Source organism: Scyliorhinus canicula, chromosome 11 (assembly GCF_902713615.1).
Source record: "Scyliorhinus canicula chromosome 11, sScyCan1.1, whole genome shotgun sequence".
Classification (NCBI taxonomy): Eukaryota; Metazoa; Chordata; class Chondrichthyes; order Carcharhiniformes; family Scyliorhinidae; genus Scyliorhinus; species Scyliorhinus canicula.
In genome coordinates, this window is record NC_052156.1 from 110888444 (window position 1) to 110912957 (window position 24514).

A 24514-nucleotide genomic window follows, 5' to 3' on the forward strand; every position below is an offset into this window, starting at 1 on the left:
GTCCTCACAATTGAATGCATTTCATAATGTGAGGAAGTCAATGGTAGTGGAACAAGGATTTATTGAACTATGTACAAAACTCTGCCCATGACATTAACTTTCTCCCAATCTAGTGTAGCCACCTGGGTTGGCCACTTCCCCACACAAAATGGAAGAACGCAAAGGTTACAGGGAAAAATGGACAATTATAAAGAGACAAGCAGTTTGCAGAAGTTCATGTGTATTCTGGCTGCAAAGAAAGCAGACAGCACCGAAACCAGCAGTTTACATATTAATGAAGCAATCCCCGGGAACAATGGATACAACGATTAGCTACAATTGGGACATTCTATGGCAGGTCAGACTTCCCGGCGCCAACGGGGTGAAACAAAAGGAAACAAACCAGTTAGGAAGAACCGCCCCGCGATCGAGGGACAGCCTCAGTATTGGGGGGATTCATACCAATCGATTGGGATGAGACCCAATCAATGGACAGTAGGATTGGGGTCCGCCCAAAAGGGCGCGAAGCCCCTGGGACCTATAAAAGTCAGGTCCCAAGACTAGTTCGATCTCTTAGCCGGCCCTCCCAGCAGAACACCTTTGCAGCAGCTCTCTAAGAACTTGAACGTGAGAAGGAGAGGCCTGGCCAACAGCTACACCGACAAGTAAGTGTCATACAACGCAAGGTACGAGAATAGACACTCCTGGCCCCTTTAGTCCACACCAACTGGAAGCCTGCGGATCCAGTACAGAGCAAGAGGCCATTGTTCCCTGATCCGGCAGTTCCCTTATTCCAGATAAGTATTGGCCTAGTAGTGGTAGGAATAGTTTAGTCTTAGTATAATATGCATGAGTAGTAAATAACTGTGTAATAATAAATGTGTCTTGTTTTGAACTTACTAACTGGTGTATTGAGTCATTGATCTGAACTTGAACTTGAACCTCGTGGCGGTATCATAAGGATACCTGGCGACTCTAGAGCTAAGGAATAAAACAGAGCCAATTGAGTGTAAAGCACACTCACCCAGAACGAGCAACACTAGTGCTTGTTGGGACAACCAAAATATCTGGTTGGGCTGACTTTTATGTGTAGTCTTTAACGGGCTCCAGCTGAGTGGCCTCCGTCACCTACCTGAGAAGCTCGTACTCCACAAGTCCCACAGGAGATTGACTCTGGTTTCCCCATGGGTCTTTGTGGGGGTTATGACAATGAGCAAATCAGGCTATCATGTTTCTGAGAGATATAATGAAACGCAACATAATTGCATGTTTTTTTTTAATTTTGCGATAAATTAAACTATTCCTGATCAAAAATAAAAGTTCCCACATGGATGCTGTGATCAGGAAACTCAATCAGCAACTGAACAACCATTGGTGCAAATTGTTTAACACATTTCTACGCTATCCTTGAAAAGCTTGCATTTGTAGAACATGATCCGACACTAAAATAAATCACTCGTAAATCTTCCCCCCATCGTTCAGCCTGGATCTAATGGTAAGTTTCTGTTCTAATGATACTTTAACACTAGATGCTTTGATTTCCTGCCAGATTCAATGAGCAGTGGTCATTGTTTTGACTCTATTGGTCTTTGTTGTGCTCCGTGATCTTTTCTCGTAATGATTCTACAGAACTGCTGGTGACTTAGCCAGAACTAGGATTTATTAGTGTGCACATGGTAAGGTAATGATGAGATATAGACCAAGTTATAATAGAGTTATATTAGACTCTTCTGGAACGACCCTTATGTTGAGTACATAGCCACCTGCTGGTGGGAGGTCACACTGCTGAGTACATGTAATATTATCTACAGGAATATCACCACAGTCTTGGGATACAAACTTTGTTGCCCTAAATGTGGATGGAGTTGCGTATTACTGCTCCTCTGGCAAGTGTGTCTTCAGAATTATTGATGCCCCTGGTGTTGCTAAACCACCCTTCACCTGGACTGTTTTAGAGCTATAGGCTCCAAAGTTTCTAATCAATGGAACAACAGTGAGCACCAGTTCCATTCCTGAACTGAAAGGTTATTTCTTGCCTCTTCAGGTGGAAAATTGATAGCCATGAAGCAAACACAGAAATCGAGGGAAATGGAACAAAGGCAGCTAAATGTAGTTGAGGTATCATAGCATCACAGAATCACAGAAAATACAGTGCATAACAGGCCCTTCGGCCCATCGAGTCTGCACTGACATATGAAAAACGCCTGCCCTGCCTACTGAATCCCATTTTCCAGCACTTGACCCATAGTCTTGAATGTTATGACATGCCAAGTGCTCATCCAAGTACTTTTTAAAGGATGTGAGGCAATCCGCCTCCTCCACCCTCCAGGGAGTGCATTCCAGACCACACCACCAACTGTGTAAAAACATTTATCCTCACATCCCCCATAAACGCCCCCCCCCCAAAAATGAATGTGTGACCCCTCGTGACTGACCCTTTAACTAAGGGGAACTGCTGCTCCCTATCCATTCTGTCCATACCCCTCATAATCTTGTACACCTCAATCATGTCTCCCCTCAGCTTCTCTGCTCCAGCGAAAACAACCCAAGCCTATTGAATCTCACTTCATAACTAAAGTGTTCCATCCCAGGCAACATCCTGGTGAATCCCCTCTGCACCCCCTCCAGTGCAATCACATCTTTCCTCACCAAAATTCTAGACACATCCAACATGGCCGACCTGCTTTTGTAATCTATGCCTCAATTGAAAAAGGCAAATGCCCCATATGCCTTTTTCACCACCCTATTAACCTGCCCTCCCGCCTTTAGTGATCTATGGACAAATACACCAAGGTCCCTTTGTTCTTTGCAACTTTCCAGTGTCATGCCATTCATTGAATACTTCTTTGTTAAATGTCTCATTCCAAAGTTTATCACCGTACACTTTTCAGGGTTAAATTCCATCTGCCACTTGTCTGCCTATTTGACCATCCCATCTATATCCTCCTGTAATCCAAGGCACTCAACCTCACTCTTAACCACCTGGCCAATCTTTGTGCCATCCAGAAACTTACTGATCCTACCCCCCACATAGCCAACAATACTGTTTATATAAATGACGAATAATACGGGAACAAGCACATATCCCTTGGTATGCCACTGGACGCTGACTTCCAGTCACTATAGCAGCCGTCTGTCAACACCCTCTGTCCCCTACAGCTAAGCCAGTTTTGAAAGCACCTTATCAAATTATCCTATATCCCATATGCATTTGACTTCTTTATACGTCTTCCATGTGGGACCTTGCCAAGGCTTTGCTGAAATCCATATAAATCACATCAACTACATTACCCTCATCTGCACACCTGACTACCTCCTCAAAAAATTAAATCAAATTTGTACGTCATGACCTCCCTCAGCCAAAGCCATGCTGATTATTTTTGATCAAACTTTGTCTCTCCAAGTGGAGACAGATTCTCTCTTTCAGAATTTTCTCCAATAGTTTCCCTACCTGAGACTCACTGTTCTATAGTTCCCTGGCTTATCTCGACAACCATTTTTAAATAGTGGGACCACATTAGGTGTTTTCCAGTTCTGGCACCTTCCCCATGGCCAAAGAGGATTTTAAAATTTGGGTCAGAGCCCCTGCAATCTCCTCCCTCACCTCCCACAGCAGCTTGGAACACAATTCATCCGGACCTGGAGAGTTGTCCACTTTTGAGCTTGCCAACACCTCCAATATCTTGTCACTCCCTATGACAATTTGCTCAAGAACCTCATAGTCTCTCTCCCTGAGATCCATAGCTATATCCTCATTCCCTTGTGTGAAGACAGGTGTGAAGTATTCGTTCAACGCCCTACCAAAGTCCTCTGGTTTCACCCATAGAGTGTCCTGTCGATCCCTAATGGGCCCTACTCTTTCCCTGGTTATCGTCTTCCTATTGATATATTTATAGAATATCTTGGGATTTTCCATACTTTTTCCAGCTAGAGCATTCTCATATCCTCTATTTGCTCTCCAAATTGCTTTCTTAAGGTTCATCCTGCACGTTCTGTACTCCACTAATGCCTCCGTTGATTTCCTTCCCTTGTATTTGCTAAGAGCCTCTATTTTCCTTCTCATCATATACTGAATATCTCTGGTCATCCATGGTTTTCTGGGCTTGTTACTCCTTCCTATTACCCTAGACGGAACATGCTGGGTCTGTAGACTCTCCATCTCCTTTTTGACCCCCCCCCCCACTGTTCTTCTGTAGATTTCCCCAAAAGTAACTCTTCTCAGTCTACCTTGCCAGTTCCTGCCTTATTTTACTAAAATCCGCTCTCCCCCAAGCCAAAACATTTTTTTACAACTTGTCTATTTCTTTGTCTATAATAAGCTTAAATTGTACAATGTTGTGGACGTTATCATTAAAATGCTGTCCCACCAACACCTCAACCACCTGTCTGCCTTCATTCCCAAGAATTAGGTCCAGCATCTCCGCACACCTTACATACTTCCGTGAATTGCTCACATATTTGCTCCTCAATTTTCTGCTGATTATTTGGAGGTCTATAATCAACACCTAGCAATGTGGCTGTCCCTTTTTTATTCTCAGCTTTACCAACAAACGGAGCTGGGGAGAAATGTTTTTCTCTCCGCCATCTTCTGGAAATCCAAGCACACCGCATTTACAGGCTCCCCATTATCTACCTTGCTTGTTACTTCTTCAAATCTCTAATGAAGTAGTAAAACACAATTTCCCTTTCACAGAACCTTGCTCACTCTGCCTGCTCAGATTATGATTTTCTAAGTATCCTTAATAATGGATTTTAGCAATTTCCCAATGACAGATGCTGGGCTAACTGGCCTGTAGTTTCCTGTTTTCTGTCTCCCTCCTTTCTTGAAAAAAAATGTTACATTAACCATCTTCCAATCCCTACCAGAGTCTAAGGAATTTTGGAAGCTTATAACCAATGCATCTACTATCTCTGCGGCCACTTCTTTTCATACCTTAAGTTACAGGCCATCCTCAGGACTTCTCAGCACTAATTTTCCCAACACCAGTTTCTTGGTGTTGGTGTGTGTTTTAAATCCCTCCCTCCTGTTCACCGTTTGATTTTCAAGTATGTTTGGAAAATTACCCAAATATTCTATAGTGAAGGCAGACATAAGCCTCTCTGCCATTTCATTGTTTCCCATGATCAATTCCCCACATTTGCTCTCCAGAGGACCAACATGACCTTCGGTTACTCTTTTCATTTTTATTAGAAATATTTTTATTGAAGGCTTTTCAAGTATGTACATAGAAATATCAGATAGCCCAACAGTCCATAGCAACAAAGAACACTGGCCCACAACATACCCCACCCCTTGCTTTTTCACCACTTATCTCCCTCCCCCCCAGCAATGAAAACAGGCCCCTAAACCCCCCCCCCCCCCCCCCCCCCCCCCACTGCCCCCCTTTTGATTCACCTTGAAGAAGTCGCGAAGCAGCTTTCACCTCCGGGTAAACCCCTCCTCCGACCCCAAAGCGAACTTGATCTTCTCCAACCGCAGAAATTCTGCCAAGTCACTCACCCACACCCCCGTCTTTGGTGGCTACTAGTTCTGCCAACACAGCAAAATCCATCTCCAGGTTATCAGAGAGGCAAAGGCCAATACCTCCGACCTCTCTCCCCACCTGGACTCCCGGATCGTATGACACCCCGAATATCGGCACCTCCGGATTCGGGGCCACCCCCACCCCAGAATCTTGCACATAACAACCGAGAACTCCTGCCAGAACTTTCTCAGTTTAGGACATGCCCAAGACATATGGATGTGATTTGCGCCCCTCACCCCACACACAGCCTGTTATAATACTATTTTGTAATATATATATAACTTTTTGTCTAGCCGAGTTGTTGAAATATAGATATCGTTTTCCAGTGATGACAAAATAATTTAATGAGTAATATTAAATAAACTAGTGAGTTATTTTATTTCAGTACTGAACTCGTAAATAAACAAATAATTGTAGATTAAACTTATCATAATATACACCAATATATCATGGTGCAGACACACACTGATGGACACATACAGGGACCAATCAACATGTACAAACACCGCAGCCAATCACCAGTTAGAATACACACACTATAAAGGCAGAGGGCACCACGGTTCCCACTCATTAATACTACACCCTGTCTGCTTCATCCAATGCCAATGCTTATGTAGTTACATTGTATATATTGTGTAGCCCTATTATGTATTCTTATGTACTTTCTTGAATTCTGTTCAATTCCCTTTCTTCCAATGTACTGAATGATCTGTTGAGCTGCTTGCAGAAAAATACTTTTCACTGTACCTCGGTACACGTGACAATAAACAAATCCAATCCAATCCAATCCAATCATTCTGGGTGCTGCCTCTGAGTGTAACAGGAACTTATTCAGCCTAGCACGGACTCACAACACATGCTCAGAGAATCAACTGGTTCGGACAAGGCTTAGGTCTCCAGTTCAAGTTAGCATTATTTAGACCCACAGTCATCGTGTGTCAGTTAGTTAGAAGTAGTTAATAAAATTGAGTTGAACGTTCATCAGTGTTGGAAGTGTCTGTTCATCTCTCAAGCCTACGCTAGCCAACACATCAAAACTATTAAATAAGATTAAGCTATATACAAAGATCTGTAACTTCTCTCTCTAGCTTTCTCCCTTCTGTACTCTCCACACGCCAAACACACTCTCCTTGAGGAAAGAGCAGGAAAACCTTTTTATAGATCTTGGTAGTGTGGCCATCTAGTGATCATTTGCCTATACTTTCTTAATGTTACTTGATCATGTATTACTACATACAGAGATCACTACACCGCCCACACCTATCCTCCACGCCTGCAAAGAACCAGCCCATCCTCGCCACCGTCATGTGGGCCCTATACACCACCTTAAATTGGATGAGGCTTAACCTCACACAGAACGAGGACACGTTCATCCTCCGCAGGGCCTCCTCCCAAGTCCTGGCCCTCACTTCCCCCAGAACTCTAGACTTTTCCTTTTTAAAATACTTGTAGAAACTCTTACCTTCTTTCTACTTTAATGTTACTAGCTAGCTTTCTCTTATATTCTATTTTCTCCCTCATTTATATTTTAAAATAATTCTATTCTGGTTCTTGAAATCTGAGCAATATTCTGACCTACCACTATTCTTTGCAGATTTGTAGTGCTTATTTCAATGTGATACTGCTCTTAATATCCTTATTCAGCCATGGGTTATGCCTCATTCTCAAAGAGTGTTTCTTTCTCACTGGGATAAATCTTTGCTGCAGGTTATTAAATATTTCTCTATTAGTCTGCATTTCTTCATTTTCGTTTAATGGGGAAATTTAGTGTGGCCAATCGACCTACCCTGCACATCTTTGGATTGTGGGGGTGAGACTCACGCAGACACGGGGGGAGAGGGCAAACTCCACACAGACAGTGACCCGGGGCCAGGATCGAAATCGGGTCCTCGGTGCCGTGAGGTACTCGTGCTAACTACTGTGCCACCGCACCGCCCGTCAGCATTGCTTCTTCACTACCTAGTTTCCCAATTCACTTCCGTGGGTCTGCTGTAAAGCTATCTGAATAGCTCTGAGGTGCAAAAGAGTTGGTTGTTTTCCCCGAAGCGGCCAAGCCATGAAATGGGGTTGGTTGGAAAGGAATGCTGGAAATCTACGCCATCAGGACTGTTGTGACCCAGAGAGGGAGATAGAGAAAGAGTGATTAAGGCCAGGATTTCCATCCACCCCCAAAGGTGTGTTTTCTGGTGGAGGCTGCTCGCCATTGCTTTCCGATGGGATCTTCTGGTCCCGTTGACGTCCGAGGCATTTTGCATGGCTCACCCGTTGCACCGCTGGGTACCTGCAGTGGGGGACTGTCTTTGACGGGACCTGAGGGTCCCACAGATGGGGAGGGTCATAAAATCTCTCCCAAAGTGTGTGGAGAAGTGTACCTTGCTAATGATAATCGTCCCTCTGAAACTCGAAGGTGAGAGCTGTTGGGAATCCTGATCGACCCTGTGTAATGTTCTTTGATTGTGCTGATGTTGAATCTTGATGAGGTAGTGTTAACAAAGGACATTTGACTTTGTTTTACAACAAAACTATTTATTACTAACACTACTCTAAAGGATTACTATGATGTCTAAGATTAATATAGTTGGAAATAATGGTCCAACACTAACTTATACTGAGATACCACAGAGCTACTCTAATATGTGACTGCTACTAACACCTTATTAACGCCTATTGTCGGAACACATAGTGCGTTCGGGCCACGTGCCTGCATACTCGCACCGCCTGCTGGTCATATGCTAGAACTACAACAGTAAAACATATTTTATATTCACACACAGATTATATTTTTTTTAATTTTTAAATTCAGAGTACCCAATTCATTTTTTCCAAATAAGGGGCAATTTAGCGTGGCAAATCCACCTACCCTGCACATCTTTGAGTTGTGAGGGCAAAACTCATGCAAGTACGGGGAGAATGTGCAAACTCCATACGATCTCACTGTTCATCAGCGTAGTCACACTGGGGCGAGGCCATTCACCTGCTCAGAGTGTGGGAAAAAATTTGCTCATTCATCCACCCTGCTGAGACTCAAGCGAGTTCACACTGGGGAGAGGCCATTCACCTGCTCTCAGTGTGGGAAGAGATTCACTACTTCATCCAATTTGCTGAAACACCAGCAACTTCATAAATAATTAGATTAGATTTTTCAGTTGATCACATCTAGAACTGTAGGGCAGCACAGTGGTTAGCACTGTTGCTTCGCAGCACCAGGGAGCCGGGTTAGATTCCTGACTTGAGGTACTGTCTGTGCGGGGTCTGCACGTTCTCCCGTGTCTGCGTGGGTTTCCTCCGGGTGCTCTGGTTTCCTCCCACAACCCAAAGATGTGCAGCTTAGGCGGGCTGGTCACGCTGAATTGTCCCATAGTGTCCAAAGGTTCGGTGGGGTTGCTGGGTTACGGAGATAGGGTGGAGGTGCGGGCTTGGATAGGATGCTCTTTCAAGGCCAGTGTAGACTTGATGGGCTGAATGGCCTCCTTCTGCACTGTAAATTTTATGTTTGTCCACACGGACAGTGACCATGAACCGGGATCGAACCTGGAACCTCGGCGCCGTGAGGCATCAGGGCTAACCCACTACGCACATTCACGCACAGATGATGATAATCTACTCATATTATATACAGATGATAGTCTACTTATCAGCACACCTTGCATGAATAAATTACAGCATGTTGTTGAACTGTGCAGCTACATGGTGTCCACATTTGTGAAGAGAATGATACAACTGTTTGTGAATGCATCAGACGTATATTTGCTGTATCAACTACCTGCTGGGGGTCGGAGAATTTCGCCCCAGATCGAATGAAACACCCAACAAGAAATTCCTGAATACCAAGGGTCACCTTTCTTTCCAGCTCCTCACCTCTGGGTTTACAGCCGCCTTTTGCACACTTTGCATTCTTATGGTGAAAACTAGTGTTTTCATTAATATTAAATGTCATTACATTTTCCTGTTTCTCGCAAATATTAGCAGTCCACCTTTGTTGAACCCTTTCGGAATTAATTCTAGGGACCTGCGTTAGGATTATCAACCCCTGCCTACCCGCTAACCCACCCTGACCACAAGATTGTCCTGCAATTGAAGATTAATTTTCAGTTCACTATGGGCGGTATGACGGTGCAATGGTTAGCACTGCTGCCTCACAGCGTCAAGAACCCGGGTTCAATCCTGGCCTGAGTCATTGTCCATGTGGAGTTTGCACATTCTCCCCCTGTTTGCGTGGGTCTCACTCCCACACCCCAAAGATGTGCAGGGTAGGTGGATTGACCATGCTAAATTGCCTCTTAATTGATAAAAGCTCTAAAAAAAAATTTTTAAGCCTTCAGTAGTGACGTTTAAGGGGCATCTTAACAAATACATGAATAGGATGAGAATAGAGGGATATGGACCTGGAAGTGCAGAAGATTTTAGTTTAGACGGGCAGCATGGTCAGCACAGGCTTGGAGGGCCGAAGGGCCTTTTCCTGTGCTGTACTTTTCTTTGTTCTTTGTATACTGGCCGCAAGTAACCAAGGCTAAAGGTCATAGGAGCATTAAATAAAATTGTGTTAATTTCTAATCAAATTTCTTTGAACACAACAGCTTGCATTTTTCTAGTAACTGTTAACGCAGTGAAATGTCCCAAGGTGCTTCACAAAGCATTTTCAAACAAACTCTGTCACTGAGCCACATAAAGAGTCATTGGTAATTCACTTTAAGGGGCAGAAAGGTAGAGAGGGTGGAGATACAAACATACAAATTAATTAGGAGCAGGGATAGGCCATTCAGCCCCTCAAACCCATTTTGCCATTCAATAGGTTCATGGTTGATTTGGTTGTGACCTCAACTCTTTCTGTGCACCCCCGGCAACCTTTGACTCACTTGTTAGCCAAGAATATATACACCACTGCCTTAAAATTATTAATTGACCTGGCCTCCACTGCTCCCTGGCGAAGAGAGGTTTACAGATTCAGGGCCCATCTGAGAGAAAAAAGTTTCTTCTCATCTCCAGCTTAAATGGGGGGACCATTTATTTTTAAACTGTGTCCCCCTAGTTCTAATCTCCCCCAGGGGAAACATCCTGCCAACATTCACTCTGTCAAGTTCCCTCGTGATCTGACATGTTTCAATAAGATCACCTCTCACTCTTCTGGGGCGGAATTCTCCGACCCCCCTCAGGGTCGGGAATCGCCAGGTGCCGGCGTAAATCCCGCCCCCGCTGTGGCCGGAATTCTCCGTCACCCGGGAATCGGCGGGAGTGGGAATCGCGCCCCGCCGGTTGGCGGGCCCCCCGCGGCGATTCTCCGGCCCGCGATGGGCCGAAGTCCCGCCGCTGTCAGGCCTCTCCCGCCGACGTGGTTTATACCACCTCTGTGTCGGCGGGAGCAGGCGACGTGAGCGGGCCCCCGGGGTCTTGGTGGGGTGATCGGACCCCGGGGGGTGCCCCCACGGTGGCCTGGCCCGCGATCGGCGCCCACCAATCGGCGGGCGGGCCTGTGCCGTGGGGGCACTCTCTTCTTCCGCCGCCATGGCCTCCACCATGGCGGAGGCGGAACAGACCCCCTCCACCGTACATGCGCCGGTGGTGACGTCAGCAGCCGCTGACGCTCCGGCGCATGCGCGGACTCACGGTGACCAGCGAAGGCCTTTCGGCCAGCCCCAACGCCGGGCGGCGTGGCGCCAAAGGCAGTCGGCGGAGTGGGAGCCACTGCGGCGCGGGCCTAGCCCCTAAAGGAGCGGAGAATTCCGCACCTTTGGGGAGGCCCAACGCCGGAGTGGTTGCCGCCACTCCGCTACGCCAGGAACCCCCATCCCGCCGGGTAGGGGAGAATTCCGCTCCTGAACTCCAGTAGATGCCCACCTAACCTCTCCAAAATGTCCTCGCAAGATAACCAATGAGTTCTAAAGCTTAGGGCTAAGTAGCTGAAGGCAGGACAACCAAGGGTGAGGAAACTCAGACTGAGGACGTGCAATAGATGGATTTGAAAGCAAGGATGAGAATTCCAAAATTGAGACATTTCTGTTTTTTTATTTAGAAACAACATGTCTGCGAGCAGGTGGGGAGGTGATGGAGGAATGGGACTTGGAGCAAATTAGGATACAGGAAGAAGAGTTTCGGATGTGCTTTATTTAATCATGAAAATGTTGGAGACGGGAATAAAATTGCTGTTTTACTAACAATTGGAAAAAATGAATTGGGTCCTCTAAAATTTATTTAAAAAAAAAAGGATTGCCTCAAAATGGAGGTGCAGGCAAAGGTGTCCCTTTTCGGAAAGGCGACAAAGTATAGTGTAAGGCCTCAGGGTGGAAGGATGACCACTGCAGATAAATACCTGCTGTTGTCTCTGGACCTTTCTGTGCATTACAGCCCCCTGGTGCTGCCAGTTTATTCAGCCACCCACAGCACACAGAACCCCTAGGAAGAGAGCACATCTGTAGAATTGCTAGGCCCCCAACACAGGGCAGGGGGGGAGGGGGATGCGGTGCAATGTTTGGGGACCAGTATGGGGAGAGCTGTTCCAATGATGTTTCCTGTTGCTTTTCCAGCCCCTCCATCTCCAAACTCACCTCCACGGGACCAGCACATTTCACCTAACATATCTGCTCCCTTCCTAACTGGCATGGGAAGGCCGTGTGCCCAGATGACAGACCAATAGTGGGGGGGGCTTCGGGGCGGGTGGTTTGTGGCAGATAGCATTAACCCTCCAGGAATTAATCCAGTCAGATTTCTGAATATTAATAACATCAAAGGACATGGGAATACGAGGGAAAAAACAGTTTGCCTGGCAAGGTTCAGGCTCAATCCTGTCTATTGTATTCTTAACTTTCATCTATTGGCCTTAGCCTCCAGTTGACCCTCGTCTAAGATGAATCTCACTGTAATAGGAAACATAGGAACATAGGATAAGGAGTAGGCCATTCAGCCCATCAAGCCTGCTCTGCCACTCAAACAGATCATGGCTGATCATCTGCCTCTGCACCATTTTCCCCATATCCTTTGATGTTATTAATATTCAGAAATCTATTGATTTCTGTTTTGAACACGTTGAATGGTTGAGCTTCCACAGCTCTTTGGGATAGAGAAATCCAAAGATTAAGGGTGGTATTTTCCACACTGAGATTGGAAATTCCCACCCAAGATCAATGAATCTTTAAATGGTCCATCAAATTGTCCGTCCTGCCCGTGACGATTCCCATGGCCAGCGGGAATGGAAAATTTACCCCAAGGATCATAGATTCCCTACAGTGCAGAAGGAGGCCGTTCGGCCCTTTGAGTCTGCACTGACCCTCTGAAAGATCACCCTATCCAGGCCCTATCCCTGCAAATCCGCTTGACCTTTTGGACACTAGGGGGCAATTTTATCATGGCCAATCCACCTAACCTGCACAGCTTTGGACCTTGGGAGGAAACTGGAGTACCCGGAGGGAACCCACACAGACACAGGGAGAACGTGCAAACTCCACACAGTCACCCAAGGCTGCAATCGAACCTGTGTCCCTGGAGCTGTGAGGCTGCAGCGCTAACCACTGTGCCACCCTGTCGCCCTAAGTATGATAATAGTCGTTATAGATAAGAAGTAACTAACCCACTGTGCCTTTAGCATTAGTGCTCTTTGCATTGTTTAATTAGGGATTCAAACCAGCTCATTCCGGTTCTGTAGCCCCTCACATGACCTGCTTAGGGGTTGACTTTCTGCTGACCCTAGGAAAGCTTCTTCGACTTCCTAGATTCCGTACCCATGGCAGTAATTGGTCCTTTAAAATGCTGTGGTTATATGATTCAAATTCCATTGAAGCTAAGCCTCCTCCTTAAACATAATTAACTTTGGTTAGTACTCATAGCTACATTCATGCCAATTAATTTAATTCTGTTTTGCATTTAGTGTGCTCAGGCAGTCTGTTCTATGTCTACAGCAATTTAGTTGGTGTGGCTCTTGCTTTATCTTTCCATTCACTGTTGTCTCCTATATCATGTCCATACATTAAGATGTTAACCTGTTATGTTATACACCATCATACAAAATTGAGACTTTTGGAACTATTGCACAATCTGCCCTCTTGCATATCGGGCCTATTTATTAACAAACATTTTGTACTGTTTATTTTAAAGAAAGACAGAAAAAAAAAATCAGAAGAATATGTCAATTGCACAGCACAAATTCAACCCTTGTTATCCTATTGGTCTGGGTTGAGTTGAGGAGAAAAGACAGCCAATCAGAAAGTACCTTAATTATCTAATTCTGTCAGGCAAGTGTGTCGGCCAACCAGAGGGTGCGTTAGTCCAGTGTGCCAGCCTATCAAAAGGCTTGTTAAACCAGTTTGCCACAGCCAATCTGAGGGTGTGTTAATCCAGTAGGCCGGCTAGTCAGAGGATGTGCAACTTCCCTGTGCCAGCCAAACAGGGGGCACGTTCATCAAGTGTGCCAGCTCGTCAGAGCGTGGGCTAATCCAGTGTGCCAGCCAGTCAGAGTGTGCGTGTTCACTCACTGTACCAGTCAGGCAGACTGTTTGCCAATGTACTATGGCGGCAAGTTACCAAATATAGCTTTATGGATACTAATTTCAAGTCAGAATTTTACAGAACAGCTGAAACATTTCCTCATAAACGACTCTTCAGAATAACTGTATCGGTTAAATGTTACACGTTAACACACTCGATGCAGAGCCTGGCGCAGCAGGACTGTTTAACTAAAGACCAGCCTGGCTATCATTAATAGGGATCATTTATTGGGAGTGCAATATTGTAAATATTACCCTTTAAGTAGAAGAGCATTTCTCAAGCCTTTTCTGTCTCTCTATGCTCCCTTTGTTTCATCAGTAACATCACTGATCATGATCTACGGTATTCATCGAAGGGTCACAACCAGTACGAGTATTATCTTGATTCATAATTGCCATTTCTGTATATTCATTGTCCAATGATTTTTTATCTTTTAACAGAAAACGTTTCTTCACTTGCAGGTAAAAAGGAATAAACAGAGCAAAACAGATTACTCCAATTCCTGCAGCCACTCCGAAGTAGATATACCTGCAAATATATGGAAGGATGTGAGAGAGCATTTAAAAATAATGCGCAATTCGATTGTCCATCTACTTATTTGCGGCTTGAAATAAATCAATTTGACTTTTTTAATTGAGGCGTGGCAGCGCGATCCTATTCAAATAACAAACTGAGGTTGATTAGTACTCCCACATGGGATTATGTCTTAGCGAGAAGCAGGCTCCTTTGGGAGTAACATCAGAGATCCTTGTGCCTGTCCACTTACGGACCAGAGTTCATCTGAATTCGGTGGGAAAGAGGTTAAAAGAGGTGGCTAGCTGCCTTCTTGAACCTTTACAGTCCCTGTGGTCTCGGTACACCCACAGTGTTGTTAAGGGCGGCACGGTAGCACAGTGGTGAACACTGTTGCTTCACAGTGCCAAGAACCCGGGTTCGATTCCCTGCTTGGGTCACTGTCTGTGTGGAGTCTGCACGTTCACCCCGTGTCTGAGTGGGTTTCTTCTGGGTAATCCGGTTTCCTCCCACAAGTCCCAAAATACTTGCTTGTTAGGTGGATTGGACCTTCTGAATTCTCCCTCAGTGTATCCGAACAGGCGCCGGAGTGTGACGACTGGGGGATTTTCACAGTAACTTCATTGCAGTGTTAATTTAAGCCTACTTGTGACACTAATAAAGATTGTTGGGAGAGAATTCTAAGATTTTGAATTCGTGACAGTGAAGGAATGGTGACATATTTTCAAGTCAAATGTTGGTGTTTCCAGATATCTGCTGCCCCTGTACTTCCAGGTGCTGTATGTTGCAGGTTTGGAAGGTTGTGACGAAGGAACTTTGTCAAGTTACTGTCGTGCATCCTGGAGATGACCAACACTGTTGACACTGTGTGGCAGTGGTGAAGGGAGTGAACAGTTAAGGAGGTGGATGGGATCTCAAACAAGTGGGCTGCTTTGACCTCTATGGTGCTGAGCTCCTTGTGTGCAGTTGGTGTTGTACTCATCCAGGCAAGTGAATTGCAACCATTACTTCTGATTTGTGCCTTGTAGATGGTACACAGGCTTGTGGAAGTCAGGAGATGAGTTACTTGCTGCAGAATTCCCAGCCATTTGTAGCCACGTCATTTATATGGCTGTTTTAATACAGTTTCTGCTCAATGGTAGCAGCCAGGATATCAATGGTGAGGGATTTAGTGATGGTAAGGTCATTGAATGTCAAGGGAAGTTGGTAAGATTCTCTCTTATTGGAGATATTCATTGCCTGCAGCTGTGTGACACGCATGTTAAAACGATACAGTTCAAAGGTCACTATTTAAGTCAGAAGGGATTGTCTCCACAAGGTAAAAGCATCAGAAAGCTCAGAGACAGGGATCACAGTCAAGTTACATCAGTAACCTGGGATATAAGCAAGCTAATGGGAAAATGTATTTAAATTTTATGAGCTCTATGTGCCATGGAGACACCATGAATACAAAAGTTTTGACACCCCACGCTAGCATTTAAAAAAAACATCTGATTGTCATTATGGAAACTTTAGCAACCTTACCAATAAAATCCACCAGTCTCACAATGGAACTCTAGTGCCAGGCGTGGAGTGGGTATTTCATTCCTCTCCCCCCTCCCACCTTCCCCCATCATTCCCCCCCCCCCCACTCCCATTGCCCCCCCCCCCCCCCCCCGCCCCCTTATCACTGCAACATCCTCCTTCATTCAGCTAAATCATTTTTATGTGACTAAAAACTTATTTTAAGAGAAAAGTACCTCATCTTCAGGCAGCGTTTTGATATGCAAATGCTCACACCTGTCAGGCCTGCTTATACTGTTCTGGAATCTGCTTCACTCACCTGGCTGGCAATCTCTGATTTTATACCAGGTTCCACTGAGACTGAGGAAGTGGTTATTCCCAGTTTAGCGAATCCCAAGCCATCCAGGTTTGTGCCATTGGACACGTAAGGAGTGGAAGAAAGCTCTGTCCCTACCAAGCCGATGTCTTTAGCTCCACCTAATTCTATCTGGATAGAGGGGCGGAGCCTTTCCAACTCTCAACAGAGCATTGGCTGAGGCATGCAGCTCACCAGCTCCACAATCAGCATTTCTGTAAAAGGAAATGGAGGTATTGCCCATGCCAACAAGCTGGCGAGGAGGAGCGAGTCGGTTCGGGAAAAGTGGTCAACCTTGGAAACCCCGAAACAGAGGAGCCCTTTGAAAAGGGTGCCTCGCTCTTGAATTTAAAAAAAGGACCCCCCCACCCCACGCACACAAAGACTGCCCTACAAGCACATGGGCAACACCCCCCACAGACACAGAGTACCCCCTCTACCCCCATGGATAAGGTGAACCCATGAAGGAGCTCCACAGGAGGTGTCTCCTGGCACTGCCCCTTGGCACTTCAACTTGGCAGTGTCCCCTGGCACTGCCAGGGCATGGCGTGGGCAGCATCAGAGTGCCAGGGGACAGTGCCTGGGTACTGCTCAGCCATGTCCCTCACTTACCTGTGTGCCCCAGGTGGTTTCCCTTTGCCTGAATCCTGATTTTAAAAACTAGTATCAAACCTTGCCTACGTGACGGGAATTCCTAAAGTTGGGGTGGGGGGGGGGGGGGGGGGGGATTCGTTACAGTGGGGGAGCCCAGTAGTTATATTTAAATGTATTGAAACGAGGTTTCCAACCTTCCTGGGTGGAAACCTCATTGCATCACTGGTGGGGTTGGGGAAAATGGGGAAATAATATCTTGCTGGCATTTGTGCTCACGGCAAACACGGCAGCAAATCCCCCCCCCCCCCCCCCCCCAATAATCCCACGTAAATTCTTCCATTGGCATTGTTTTCAGAGTGAAAATGGCAACCACTGTTTTGGCCTGGGATCTCCAAGAATTGAAGTTCAACCCCAAGCCACTGCTTTGTGCAATCCTGAAGACAAATGAGTGAAAAATTGCAAAGTCAATTTTTTTATCATTCTCTTTGAACATTTCTCTTTACAAGATATAAAAATATTGATAATTGGGCAAAAAAAAAGGCTTTTTGGTGATCAGTGAGGCATCATTTAATTCGGCAATGCATATTTTTGATTTCCAATTGGCGTTGAAAGGCAGTAAGTCACATGGACGGATTTGTTAAGCCACTAATGACTGGAATGCTGGGGTTGTGGGGGGGTGGGGGGTGGGGGGGGGGGCAAACATGTGATTAAACCTTCAGGAATCCATTTAATCACATTAGCAACTGTAACCACAGTGACTATTGTAGAAGTTTGACAATATCGTGGCATGGCTACTAGGTTCAGTTCAAATGGACTTAAGGCAATGGCTCACCACCAGCTTTCCCAGGACAATTAGGGATGGGTAATAAATGCTGGCCTTGCCAGAGATGTCTACATCGAGTGAAAGAAGGTATTTAAAAAAGGATCGGCACAATGATTGGCTGCTGTGTCACACTAGGCCTCACAGTCTTTTGGAAATAACAACAAACCTGAATGCATCTGTGTCATACATCCTGCAGGCCCCTCGCCCCCCACATCTGTTGGTTCCCCATTTCAGACAGGTTGTGTCTATCAAAGCTCCAAAGTAAATAGGAGCAGGAATTCCAGCTGGAACAGAAGGAATAGGAGTGTTTTAGAGATAACATTTGGAACAATAATAACAACAGACTGATTCCTGGGGTGGCGGGGTTGCCATATGAGGAGAGACTAAGTTGGTTAGGATTATATTCATTGGAGTTTAGAAGAGTGAGAGGGGATCTCATAGAAACATACTGTAGCCATCTCAGATGGCCACCTGCAAAGGACCATGGGAATTATGGCCAACCCAGGACTCAGACAGACTCAGAGCTTGTGTGTGTATTTGCAACCCAGATAGCGAGATGAAACCCCTGCTCGTTTGCATTCTAATAGCCCATTTCCCCAGAGCAAAAGCACTGTACTCAGGTAACCGATACAGATGCATACTAACCGGCGCCACTCCCTTTGCTAAGAAAGCCCAAACAGCCAAGGTCAATGACTGCTCAGGACACGCCCAGCCATCAGGGCACCCGCCCTTTTATTGGCCAAAATTGAAGTCAGTGATCGAAGCCTGTCGAATATTGGGTCCAAAGCTAAGGACCGCCTCAAAGAGTGTGAAATCCCAGAGGGCCAAAAAGAGACACAACCATGTGTTCGGTCTCTCTTGGATCCGGCCTATGCCAACCCAAATGCAGCATTACGACCAGAAGACAAGTTCAAGACCAACGCTCACTACCAGACGGAGGAGCCCAGCAGAAACGAAGCAACTTCTTCTACCCAGCCACGCAAGATCCGAACAAATGCCTTGTTCATCTGCAAAGAGCTGGTTGCCCTGAAGTTAAGTATAGGTTATTGTAGTTGTTAGGTGTAGTTTAACTTGTAGTGTTTTGTGTTTCATGTCAAAGTAATCCTTGTGTGTAAATAAACCACCTTTGAACTTGAACTGACTAACTTCTTGTTTGGTCCTTTGATTGATATCCGGTAAAGCTTTGTGGTGGTATCATTTGATACCCGGCGACTCTGAAAAGCAATATTATCATTAGTAACTGCCATATCTAGTTAATTTGGCAACAGTATTGGTGACACTGGTGGGATAGTACTCCGCTCATTAAAAAGAGCAGCAGTATTGGCGTCTCCGGTGCCGATTGGCAACACTACAAAATTCCAACAGGATTAGACAGGGTTGATTCAGAAAGAATGTTCACGATGGTGGGGGAGTCCAGAACTAGGGGTAATAGTTTGAAGATAAGGGGTAAAGCTTTTAGGACTGAGGTGAGGAGAGATTTCTTCACCCAGAGGATGGTGAATCTGTGGAATTCACTGTCACAAAAAGTAGTTGAGGTGAAAACGTTGTGTACTTTCAAGAAGGAATAAGATATAGCTCTTGGGGCTAAAGGGATCAATGGATATGGGGGTATGGAGGGAACAGGGTATTGAACTTGATGATCATCCATGATTATAATGAATGGTAGAGCAGGCTCGATGGGCTGAATGGCCTCCTCCTGCTTCTATGTTCTATGTATAATTCTATGAAACAACTTTTATTTATATAATTCCTTTAATACAGTAAAATGTCACAGAAGAGTATGGGAATAGAGTGTGGTGAGGCCAGAATGCGAAGAGCTGCGGGTGAAACTGGTGCAGGTGTGAATTTAGTGCCGAGGGGGAAGGAGGGCTGCTTTTTATGTTTTTGCATTTCAGCCTCCAGAAGCTGGTGAGTCTTCAAGGCATTAATTCAAGGAGCAGGGGGATTGAGTTTTAAAGATTTTGCGCGGGATCTTCCGACCCTTCACTCCAGCGGGATCTTCTGGTCCCGCCGAAAGTTGGCACCCTGCGGCAGGTTCCCCGGTAGTGGGACAGGCGAACCACGCAAATGGCTATAGACATCGGCGGGTCCGGAAGATCTCAGCGGCATTCAATGGCAAGCTGTCTCTGCCGCTGGAAAACAGACTGCGGGGTGGGGACAGGAAATCCCCACCCTTTATCCCTGTAACTGCAGGCTGCGGTTTAACAGGTACTAGGTAGATGTGAATATTGCATTAAATTTATAGTTTAACCAACGCAAAAGTATTGGCGAAGGTACTGGCAGGTATGCTGGAGGAGTGCCTCCCGAAGGTGATAGGTGAAGATCAGACGGGGTTCGTGAAAGGGAGGCAGCTCTTTTCAAACATTAGAAGGGTATTGAACGTCGTTATGGCACCGGCAGAGGGGAAGGAAACAGGTGGTTGTGGCAGTGGACGCTGAGAAGGTGTTCGACCGGGTAGAAGACCGGGTACTTGATGGCAGTTCTGGAGCAGTTTGGGATTGGACCAAGATTTGTGAACTGTGTAAAGCTACTATACAAGGAGCCGAAGGTGAGTGTCCGCACAAACAACATCAGCTCGAGATACCCCCCACCTCGGCAGGGGTGGGGGGGGGGGGGGGGGATGCTGCCATTCAGTAGGGCAGGGACTCACTTTAGGTACCTGGGAGTGCAGGTTGCCTGGGAGTGGGGGGTTGGGGGGGGCTCCGCATGTACAACTTTTCTAGTTTGGTGGGAGGGGGGGAGTCAAAGCTGATCTGGCAAGGTGGGACAGTCTCGCTCTGTCACTGGCGAGTCGGGTACAGGCGGTTAAAATGAACATGTTGCCGCGATTTTTATTTATTTTTCAATGCCTGCTGATTTTCCTGCCAAAGGTTTTTTCAGAGAGATTTGAGGGAAGGATTGCATTGTTCATATGGGGAGGGAAGGTGGCCAGAGTTATAAAGGTGCCACTACAGAGGGGAAGGCAGGCAGGGGGTTTGGGTCTTCGAAACCTGATGTATTACTACTGGGCAGCAAATGTGGAGAAGGTGCGGAGCTGGGTCAGAGGGGGGAGAGTTTGTGCAGGGGGACAGGATTAAAAGCACTAGCAACAGCGCCGTTCCCGATAGCCCCGAGGAAGTACTCAGGGATTTTAGGAATAATAGCTTCATTGAGAATTTGGAGGTTGTTTTGCCTACACTTCTTAGGGTAATTTCTAACGTCGTGCACGTGAAACTGGACCTGGGCCCTCGGATGGCCATATTCAGGGTGTCGGACCAGCCAGGATTAGAAAAGGGTGCAGAGGCAGATGTTGTAGCCTTCGCCTCGTTGATCGCCCGAAGGCGGATCCTGTTGGGATGGAGAGCAGCCTCTCCACCCTGTGCCCTGGCGTGGCGGGGGGGACTTGTTGGAATGCTTGACTCTTGAGAAGGTTAAGTTTGAACTGAGGGGAAGGATGGAGGACTTCTACAATTCATGGGCATTATTCATCATGCACTTTCAAGAACTGGATAACATTGAACATTAGTTGGGGGTGGATGGGTGGGAGGGTTGGGGGGAGGGGGGGCTGTGTGTGTTGATGGTGACTATGGGTGATTGCTGATTCCTTTTTGTTATTTGTTTGTGTGAACATGCGGGCTACTGTTTGGGGTTTGGTGGAGGATGGGATCGTTGTTATTGATATGGGGATTGACATATTTGTTACTGATTATTGTTTATTGTTGGTGGGTGTAAATTTGGGAGAAAATGTGGAAAAGGAGGAGAATAAAGAAATATTTAAAAAAAATTATAGTTTAACTAGTTAAATTACTGGTATAACTCCTGACAACATTTGAGTTATATTCCTAAACTTGTAACCCAATTCCTTCTCCTCCTCCTACTGTATACATTGACTGCAGCAATTCAAAAAGGCAGCTCACCACCCACTTCTCAAGGGTAATTAGTGATGGGCAGTAAAATACAGTGATACCTACATCCAGTGAGCAAATACATTTTAAAAAGATACCGTGCCCAAAGGGGGCATTGCCGACCATGACTTCTATTGGATTGGTCCATGACTATGCTTGGCCAAGTACTGCAGTGGTTTGCTGTTGCCTTCTGCTGCATTGCTGACAAGGAAGCTCTCCCACTCTAACTAACCTCTGTTAGGCATAGTGGAAGGATTTACTAGTTGATAATCAACCTGATTGGTCACGTTATGATTTTATCTTCTGTGGCCACCAAGCCCTGGACTGTGGCTTGAACTGGAACGTCTGGCCCTGAGGCAGAGGGTACTATCTACTGAGCCACAAGACCTCCCCCAAAACCCAATTAGTGAAGTAAAACATGATAAAGATGACATAATGAGGATGTGGTGCAGCTGTAGCATGTAGGCACTGGTGGACACCCATGTGAACCTTAGCAACAACATCTGCAGTATGTGTCTGCAGCTCAAGTAAATTTGGCTCCGTGTTGATGAGCCAGAGTCCAAGTTTCAGATGCTGTGAGGCGGAAAGTTGTGGGGCGAGATTCTCCGTAAATGCGGAGAATCGTAAAGGCTGCCGTGGGGCAGGCCGTGACCCACGGCAGCCTTCACGCCCACTTCCGGGGCCGATTCTCCCCCCCGGGCGGGGCTAGGAGCACAGCCCCGTGCGTCACGGCGGCGCGGCCTTGACGACGGTCGTCAAGGCCGCACGTCAAGCCGGCTGCCGTGCCAATCGGACCCCCAAATGCCCCAAACGGGCATCTGTCACCCGTTTCACGATGGCAGCAAGCAGGTGTGTTTGCTGCCGTGTTGAAACGGGCGTGAAGGCCCGGCCGCTCGGCCCATCGGCCTCGGAGAACCGTCGCTCGTCATAAAAAACTGCAACCGGCGATTCGTGGCGTGGGTTGGGCGTGGGGCGGGGCAGAATAGCGGGAGGGCGTGAAAAATGTCGGGAGGCCCTCCCGCTATTCTCCCACCCGGCATGGGGGAGCGGAGAATGGAATTTGCTCCAGGAGGCAGTCACATTCCTCAGGCTAGGTACTTCCCTTGGTCAGGGAGATGTTGGTGTGGCTATGAGTGAGGCAGGTATGGGGATCTAAATGGTAGTAATGGAAGATCCTCGGCCCTTGCAGTTTTCCAACAGGTTCAAGGTTCTTGCAATTTGTGCAGATGAGAGCAGGAACTCTAGGGAGGATGAGCAAACTGACTATGGCCCCATGGTGCAGGGGACCATTCAAGTGAGGAAAGCAAAATGGAATGTAGCTGTAATAGGGGACAGTATAGTTAGGGGGATTGTTACTGTTCTCTGGAGCCGAGAATGTGGATCGCAAAGGCTGCATTTCCTGGCCAGTGCCAGGATTAAGAACATCTCCTCAGGGCAGGAGAGGAATCAAGAATGGGAGGGGAAGGATCCTGTTGGCATATTACACCTGTGCATCAAAGGCATAGTTAGAATGAAGAAAGAGGTCTGCGGAAGAGGTTGCGGCACCTCGGAGCTAAATTACAAAGCAGAACCACAAAAGTAATAATCTCTGGACTACTACTTGAGCCATGAGAAAATTGGCGTTGGGTAAATAAGATCAGAAAATTGAATGTGTGGCTCAACGATCATTGTGGGAGAAATGGGTTTCCATTCAGGGGCATTGGCTCCAGTACTGGGGAAAGAGGGAGCTGCACCAATGGGATAGCCTTCACCTAAACGGCATTGGGACCAGTGACTGGTGAATTGTATAACTATGCTGGAGGGAGGGCTTTAACTACACAGTGGGGGAAGGGTTCATGTCAGAGGAGGTTTGGAAAGCTGAAGAGAAAGGAAAAGGCAACTGTGTAGGGTAATGATACCGGTAATGATAACCAGAGTGTGGAAGGAAGGGACAGAGGTGACAAATGAAAGAATGAACATGTAAATAAGATCCGAATAAGGAAAAAAGTGTAAAAAGACACAAATAAAGGTTCCTTTTTGAAATCTGAAAGCACGAGCAGTTGTAACAAAATGGATGAATTTGCAGCACAAATAGAAATAAATGAGTGCATTATGATAGCCATTACAGAGGTATGGTTGCAAAATGACCATGGTTGGGAACTGAATATTCAAGGGCATTTGACCTTTCGGAAGGATAGGGAGAAAGGAAAAGGAAACGGGGTGGCTCTGTTAATAAAGGATGAGATCAGTGAGAAATGATCTTGGTTCAGAGGATCAAAATTTGAAAGCAGTTTGGGTGGAAAGAAGAAATAGCAAAGGAAAGAGCTCACTTGTGGGAGTAGTTTATAGGCCTTGTGAAGTCACTACACTGTAGGGCAATGTATAAATTAAGGGGCAATAATCATTAACTGCAATAATCATGCGAGATTTTAACTTTCATATGGATTGAACAAATCAAATTGGTGAAGGTAGCTTTCAGGATATGTTCATAGAATGTATTTGGGACAGTTTCTTAGAAAAATATGTTTTGAAACCAATTAGGGAACGGGTTGTTTTTGACAAGGTAATGTGTCATGAGCCAGGATTAATTAATAATCTCATAGTGAAAGAGGCTGCAGATAAGAGTGATCATAACATGATAGAATTTGATATTTAGTTTGTGGGTGAGAAATTTGGATCTGAATCTTGCGTCTTAAACCTATGCAAAAGCAATTACAAGGATATGAAAATAGAGGTTGCTAAAGTAGAATGGGGAAATAGGTTAAAAGGTAAGATGGTAGAGAAGCAGTGGCAATATTTAAGATGATATTTCACAATATTCAGCAAAGATATATTCCATTGAGAAAGAAAAATGGAATGAGAAGCGTCACCGCTTGTGGATAAC

General features: G+C 46.0%; 1 protein-coding gene across 1 annotated transcript in view; it reads right to left on the reverse strand.

The window, feature by feature from the left end:
- Nucleotides 1-13520: 13520 nt before the first annotated feature.
- The window catches only part of LOC119973288 (solute carrier organic anion transporter family member 1C1-like), a 78029-nt gene continuing 67035 nt past the window's right edge, over nucleotides 13521-24514 (reverse strand). The window contains exons 12-13 of the mRNA XM_038811078.1: nucleotides 17934-18051; nucleotides 13521-14507 (exon numbers count right to left, since the gene is read on the reverse strand). Coding sequence (XP_038667006.1) covers nucleotides 14303-14507; nucleotides 17934-18051 — 323 coding nt within the window. The 3' untranslated portion in view covers nucleotides 13521-14302. The remainder of the gene's footprint in view (nucleotides 14508-17933; nucleotides 18052-24514) is intronic.